The sequence below is a fragment of the Saccostrea cucullata genome, unplaced genomic scaffold (genome assembly GCF_032062105.1).
Source record: "Saccostrea cucullata isolate Sc308-1 unplaced genomic scaffold, CSIRO_AGI_Scuc_v1 ctg7858, whole genome shotgun sequence".
Classification (NCBI taxonomy): Eukaryota; Metazoa; Mollusca; class Bivalvia; order Ostreida; family Ostreidae; genus Saccostrea; species Saccostrea cuccullata.
Genome location: NW_026926931.1, coordinates 1 through 7,534, shown reverse-complemented (window position 1 = coordinate 7,534; position 7,534 = coordinate 1). Strand labels below are relative to the sequence as shown.

General features: G+C 34.3%; 1 protein-coding gene across 1 annotated transcript; it reads left to right on the top strand.

Annotated features, from left to right (window-relative positions):
* The first annotated feature begins 31 nt into the window (after positions 1-31).
* Positions 32-4,416, top strand: LOC134272950 (ropporin-1-like protein). Its single transcript, XM_062755122.1, has 6 exons — positions 32-114; positions 1,219-1,363; positions 1,641-1,764; positions 2,618-2,779; positions 3,110-3,285; positions 4,078-4,416. The coding sequence occupies exons 2-6, from the start codon at positions 1,227-1,229 to the stop codon at positions 4,148-4,150; spliced, it is 672 nt and encodes a 223-aa protein (XP_062611106.1). The 5' UTR covers positions 32-114; positions 1,219-1,226; the 3' UTR covers positions 4,151-4,416.
* The last annotated feature ends 3,118 nt before the right edge of the window (positions 4,417-7,534 follow it).

The following is a 7,534-nucleotide window of genomic DNA, read 5'->3' as shown; positions in this document are numbered from 1 at the left end:
GAAGATTTACCATGCGCATGTCGTTGCTATCAACAACATAACCTACTTCCGGTTGCAACTGTATTTTTGAAAAAAAATTGACGGAAGCTGTGATTTTCCTTTATCAAACATAAAGTGAGTATTTAAACGTTAATGTTTTGATTTTTATGATATATTGATCCGCAAATGGATTTTATCGCTTGTTTATACTTATGTAGAGTGGCAAAAAGTTAGAAAATCGCATTGATCAGTGCTTGAATCTCACAAGATATTTGTTGCTGTTGATACCCGTGTCATTTCTCTTTTGCTGAATGTTGATTTGGTTAAGACATTTCTTGATTTATTTTTGCTTCAAGATTGTCATCTTACTTGTCTTCTTGAATGCACCCCTCTTTACAAAATCAATGTTTATTTGAAGTGTCCAAAACATTTTTTGAATGAAGCACAAAGGATTAATTTGCAAAATTTTGATTGAAGAACGAAAATGAATTAGTTTAAAATGAATTGATAAGTGATTATAATACAGACTGACTATTAAGCTTGTGTCCTTATCATGTTTATTATGACTTGTATCTCTTTCTCTTACCCAATAATTTAATTTTGCTTGTATTCTTGCCTCTCATTGGTTGATTTCCAAAAAGGAACGCATAACATTTTGTATAATCTGGTTTGGTATGGGGACACACCCCCTTGACAACCAGCATAATCATCTGTTTCCATCAATCCCCTCATTTCCAGTCCTTGGGATTCATGGAAAATTCCTGATTTAATGAATGTACCTTTAATTTCAAACAGTTACTCGATCTTACCTCATGTAAACGAGCATCATGGCTGCTAGATCTATGTATCAGTTTTTACCTCCCCTCGCTTCCCATCACTTCCGTTACTACGGTTGTATTATTGCGCGGTAAATTTGAACTCATAAAAACAACACAATTTTACATCCCCAGTTGAATAATTATTTTAAAATTAAATTATAAGGAATGACTCTAATTCTTGGCCAGATTATCGAGTATAATATGGTTTGGGTCAGTTTACGCTTTTTTATAATCCGCTTCGCGGATTATAAAGCGTAAACTGACCCAAACCATATTATACTCGATAATCTGGCCAAGAATTAGAGTCATTCCTTAATTAAGGGTGCGTCAGTAAATTTGGATACCTGACTATAGATAGGATGTATATTAAACTGTCTGAAAGTATATAATTATACATTTACCATTGATATCTTAATTTCAGACTTAATAATGCCTACCAATCCAGACGAGCCCTACTACTGCTCGCAGCAAATAAATCTCCCACCATCAGTACCGGATATTCTGAAACAATTCACAAAAGCGGCAATCCGCACTCAACCAAAAGATGTCTTGGCATGGTCTGCTGCGTAAGTTATTTCAGAATTAAAAATAAGTACTGTATTAAACACAAAGTCAAATCAAGCAAGTCTGATTTAAATACATACAAAAGTAATATTGATGTTGGAAGTCGATGAGGCAGATACTTCGCCAGTTTTGTAAAATATTGAAAGATATACTGTTACATGTAATTCCCTCTACTTCCCCTCTCAATTTTTTGTTGAATACTCTCATAGAAGTGTGCATATGGATACCTACTTGAAGAATAACATTATGAATGACGAGATATTTGTTTATATTTTATAGCTATTTTAAAGACATGGCAAAAGGAGAGACACCCCCTGTGAAAGAGAGACTTGAAATGCCCGTGGCCACACAGAAAACAGATACAGGTCTTACCCCAGGTCTTTTGAGGGTGCTAAATAAGCAGGTATGGAACAGTTCAGAAGGAAAATATATACAAAGTTAATACATCTACATGTAGTTATGATTTCATTTTCCTCAGTATTCGTGATATCCATGTATTAATATTGTTCTTGATTATTAATTTCTGAGCTTATTCCATGAAATTTCAATTGCATCTGTCAGATTCCTGAACATGTATTGTATCATTTTAATATGTTTGGCCTTATAATTCAAACATTAAATTGATGATTTATGTTAAAGTTAATCTTGAGCACAACAAATTAATGCATTTATTGACTAGCAAAATAAATTACTCCTTTTCCATTATTCCATCCCTCCTAATCATGATTTAATTCCAATTTGATGATATAGGTGGAACATTTTTTCGTAGACTCCAAGGTTGGCCATTTGTATTCATTTACCACATATGAAATGTTTTTTCTTCAAAAACTTATCACAGACATAATTTGCGAGTGTTCACAGATTGTTTTCACTGATAAATGCCTGTGTTTAACTCATGTCCTGAAACATTCTTGGAAACAATTGAGAGGACACAATCACACAATATGTCATTATTATAAATGAAACAAGTGTTTGAAAACTAACAATCACAGAATGACATATCAACAAAGGTGTTTATTATGGAATTGAACTCATGATTATTTTTTCAATGTACATATACTTAAGAATGATGTTATAAATCTGAAAGGAAAAAAAAAAACTTGTGAAACAACATAAATTTACAATATATTAAAATCTAAGCAATTTTCTTTCAAGTTGACAAAATTTACAGTCATATCATAGTATAAATAAACTAAATAGGATATGGTAATGTTTCTGTAAATATCAAATTTAACCAATTTTGTTGATATCTGCAGCTTGGTCCAAAGAAGACAGTATCATTAAGCTTAATCGAGGAGAAGTGGGCAGATTTAGCTCTCCCCAAAGAACAATTTGACGACCTGGTCAGGATAGGGAGTTTTGGGGGAGAGGTTGAATGGAATAAATTTTTTGCCCTCTGTGCTTCAGCACTAGGAGAGGTAAGAATACCTGAGTGACAAGTTTGTAATTGTCTTGTACCTACTTTTATAGCTAGAGTGTGTTAATCAAGGTGTGGCCTAGCTAGTCCATTACTTGAAGTTCTCTCTACATAAAATGTTAAATCATTTTTAAAAAAAATTTTTTACTGATGATAGGCATTTTATGTAAAACTAAAGAATCTTTAGATTAATTCAATTATGTTCAAAAAGTCACAGTATTTAATTCTTAGAACAAATAATATACATGATTATAACAGCTAGATTTATGATTTAAGTCAGGGACAATAATTCCTTAAAAAATGTTTTCAATCATTAACCTTTCATTTTCAGAACATTACAGATGCCATGAAGACAATCTGCGAGATTTTAACAGCAGATCCCGAGGGCGGCCCCTCTAGAATCCCCTTCCCATTATTTAAGGATCTCTACACCTACCTAGCACAGATTGATGGAGAAATTACACAGCAACAAATTAATGAAGTCTGTAATTACCTCAAATATCATGTGTAAGTATAACATGTATTTATGCATCATACATGTGGGGGTATATATTCCAGGGATTAGTATATAGACTGAATACTTTACAAATATAGCCTTTTGATGAGGTCAGTCCCAGGATATATAGACCTTAGAAAAAGCATTTCCACCAAACACAAAGTGCAAGGTCAGTTTGCTTTGTCTAAGTTCTCTATATCTAGGGATCGCCTGTGTGGTGCTTTGGTTAGAGTGTCTGCTTTAGAGTTGCGGCATAAGGAGTTGATCCTTATGTTGAGGGTTTCCCTGCTCAATGGCCCTGAGTCCCGAGCATAGGTCAAAATTTGCAGGTCTCCACAGGCAAGTGCTTGCATCTCCATATGTTTGAAAATTTCTTGAGAGGGATGTTAAACACAAACAAAATAAAATATATCTAAGGATTGAACCAAATCAAAAGGCTATATTTGTTTTATTATTTTTATTAAATCAGTTAATAAGAAATGTGTTAAAATTGATGGTCTAAAACTCAGTACTTTCTCATATTGCTTTATAAGGAATAGTTATGACATACACATAATGACAGAACAGTTATGAATATCATCTGCAGTACTCTGTAGTGACTGGGGCAGACAGTGTTTATCATAACCATCTTTGGTCCCTCCATTTGTCCTTCCATCACACTTTGCATTGATGTTGCAATTTCCAAGAAACTTATGTAATTTCATAGAAGACTTTGCTATACATACTCTGTACAGCTATAAAGAATCTAAATAAGTATTCTATTAATTTGAAGTTTTTATTAATTCATTATATTTCTCTTTTAGGGACAAACAAGATGGATATGTCCAACCTCGTAATTTCCTTGGAGCTGAATGTCCGAAGTTATCTAATCATTGAGGTTTTTGTGATATATAACTAATGACTACTTTTTCTTCGATCATTATTGATACTAAACCATCTGAGAATGCATTCAAAGTTCAAAGAAACAATCTTAAAAATTCTAGTGTTCAGAAATTACAGACACACCATCTTGATTTCAAAACTGATGGATTGTTCTGTTTTGTTGAGGGGGAACAATTAAACTCTTTTTTTTATCTTTTAGAGTATATTTAAAGGATTGTACATATGTTGTTGTATATGCAATAAAATTCAAATTCAGTCAATGTTTTTAATTCTGCACTGCTCTTGTTCACATTGGAAAGTTACGTTAGCCAAAAACACTTTTGTAGCATCTTCATCTTTAATTTGCAAACCTCAAAGCAACAATGGAAAACGTGTAATGGGATCTTGGATATCAGCCTAGGTAGCTCAGTTGGTAGAGCACCTGACTAGTGGTGCAGGGGTCCTGAGTTTGATTCCTGGTCCAATCATTTTTAATTTCTTTTCTTATACCTGTCTGCAGATTGAGGCATTTGATATTGATTTAGAGTTTCTGCTTCCATGTGGGTGACACCAAACTCCCTCAATGATATAGCTCAACCAAATGTGCATGTACTAAGTATGTATTATAATATGAATTATAATTTACACATTGTGTCTGCCAAGAGTAGACATTATACAGTTATTGAATGGGTATGAGGGCAACATGATTTGTTGGACCTGAAGGTGAAAATGTTGCCCAAGGCCACAGGCCAAGGGCAACATTTTCACCTTCGGGTCCAACAAATCATATGTTGCCCTCATACCCAGTCTATTTATAACAAGTCTGTTTTGTTATACCCTTCAGTGCTCACTTAAGATTTAATCAATACACACTATATTATCAATTACTTTATATGGAAAATTATGGCTTAATCAGTAAATATAAAACAATAGCTGAGAAAGAACAAAATTTATTACATTTTTATTATATCACAAGAATTATTTATCACAAAACATACTCTTCCCTTCTTCCTTGCTAGTGGCAACAACACTTGCAGTTCTTTACTTCGGCTACTTCCGTGACACCAATATTGAATGATGATTAATTACTTGTGACGTAGCAGTGACGTTGCGGTCTAACAATTCTTATGTTGGACCGGCAGGCCAATCAATAGTGAAATTGTTAGACTGATGTAATAAACATTTCTTTTGTTGGATTTTTTATTAGTAATAAATTTATAGAAAGCTATTCATAAGGGTATAACAAAAAGAAATGATCTAGGGGCAAAAATGCCTTAGTTCTATACATGTTCTAGTACTGCAGTGCTATAAACCAATTTTTTTTTTGGGGGGGGGAGATTTTTTAAGGTATGAGATTATGACAAGCATTACAGTACTTTTGCATGCTTTCTTTGGAGAATTTTTTTTTTGACAGAAATTTGTTAGAAGAAAAATAGACATATATTTAACATATAAAAATGTAAGATGATAGGAGTGCCAGCAGTGTAATGCAGTGGCAGATCCATAGGTTGGGGGAGGGGGGTGCAACCCTCTTTTGGATTTGCAAAAAAGAGAAGAAGAAAGTTATTTTTTTGTTGAGTTTTTACTTTAGAAAATGTTCAGTTAAAGGTAAATGTTGTAATATATAAAGAAATTTGGTTGTGAAAACAAAATTAACCCCCCCCCCCTTTACAAATACCCCCTGCCTCCCATATGATTATAATGGCAAATACCATATTTTGCTCTGTGAGACTCGAAAGTGTTAGATCAGAAAGTAAAATAGGAGGTCACAAAGGCGTTATGTAGTAAAGAATCTGAAAGTATCATCAAATTTTATTCAGTGGTATAGGAGGTGTTGCGGATAAAAGATTGGTACCCTTCAATATTATTGAAAATTGGCAGTGTCTAAGTTTTCCTGTGGGAAACCCGAAACATGTTTCTGATCAAAAAGTAAAATAGGAGGTCACAATGGCACTCTTTATGTAACAAGGAATCTTTGAAAGTCTCATTAAATTTCATTCAGTGGTATAAGAGGAGTTGTAGATAAGAGATGGGACCCCAAAGCGTAACGGACGGACGGACGTACAGCTAGACGGACGGACACCCCGTTATTTCCCTCCCACTTTTCAAGCGGGGGAGGGGGGGAGTGTTTAAAATTGTGAAGAAGTAAATCATGCACTATTATCTGGTTAACCAAAATTTTTAATTCTTGCAGCCAATGACAGGCGCTAAAAAAAACTAATCTGGCGGCCGCCACATGAAAATTAAGAATTAACTAGCTGGCACTGTCGTTTTTTTTTAAGCACAGCAAGGTCACTTTAGTCATATTGTTATTGAACATCCCCATATTAAATAGATTCCAGTTATTTATAACCCATTTAGGGTAGATTCGGGCATTTGTGCAATACATGGTGAAATTTTGAGAAGAAAGAGAGAAAGGATACAGTTAAAATTGCTTTGACATAAACAAAGTACCAATGCGATTCAGGCGAGCGTTGTGGCTCATCAGCCTCCTGTGATGAGTTAGCATGGAACCTCTACCTCCAACCCATACAATCACACTCACATCCCTGGGTCGGGAAAAAAAAAATCCTCGATCCGTCCATAATTTTCCACCAAGTTTACAAATCGAGCACATTCAATTAAATATTTTTTTTTTTTTTTTTTTTTTTTTTTTTTTTTTTTTTTTTTTTTTTTTTTTTTTTTTTATTTTTTTTTTGTTTGTTTTTTTTTAAGTCAAGGTTTTTCTAGATCAAAGTAAAAACAGCATCTATATCAATTATATACATGCACTGAAAAAGAAAAAAAAGTTTGAATGAAACTTCTAGATGCAGAGTCTTCTTTTCAAGAACGTTGGTTGTGTAACACAGCTATTTCTTCATAACGGGTAAAGTGGCTTATTGTAGGGCTAAATAGACGCTGGGGAAACACCAGTCTGCACTGAAAGAAAATGTGGTGTGTGTTTTTATATGCGATTTGAAAGATGCTAGAGATCCTCATTGAAAATATCTAAGCAGTTTTTCGAGATCGAGGTTTTTCGGCAATATATCGGAATTCTCATGGGCACTAATTGAGTCCCATTTTTAGCAGACAATTTTTGTATTGTACTATTGTAGAGAACACTAACTGTCTTCGTTAGTAGTATAAGGGGTCTGGCCGGGTGGGTCAACTGAGTGCACTTTTGGGGTTGAGGGGATAGGTGGGTCAACAGAGTGCACTTTTGGGGGGGGGGATAGGTGGGTCAACTGAGTGCACTTTTGGGGTTGGGGGGATAGGTGGGTCAAGAGAGTGCAGCCCCTGGAGGGGATAAGTGGGTCAATTCAGTACATATGTTGCATCATCTTTTTAGATCTATTGCATCATCTTTTTGATACCTGTTGCATCATCTTTTTATATCTATTGCATCATCTTTTTTGATAC

Bases quoted from the DNA above. Each gene is read 5' to 3' on its own strand.
- LOC134272950 (XM_062755122.1), top strand. From the start codon at position 1,227: ATGCCTACCAATCCAGACGAGCCCTACTACTGCTCGCAGCAAATAAAT. The intron at 1,364-1,640 runs GTAAGTTATTTC...TATATTTTATAG, and splicing joins GTCTTGGCATGGTCTGCTGC to CTATTTTAAAGACATGGCAA. The intron at 3,286-4,077 runs GTAAGTATAACA...TTTCTCTTTTAG, and splicing joins AATTACCTCAAATATCATGT to GGACAAACAAGATGGATATG.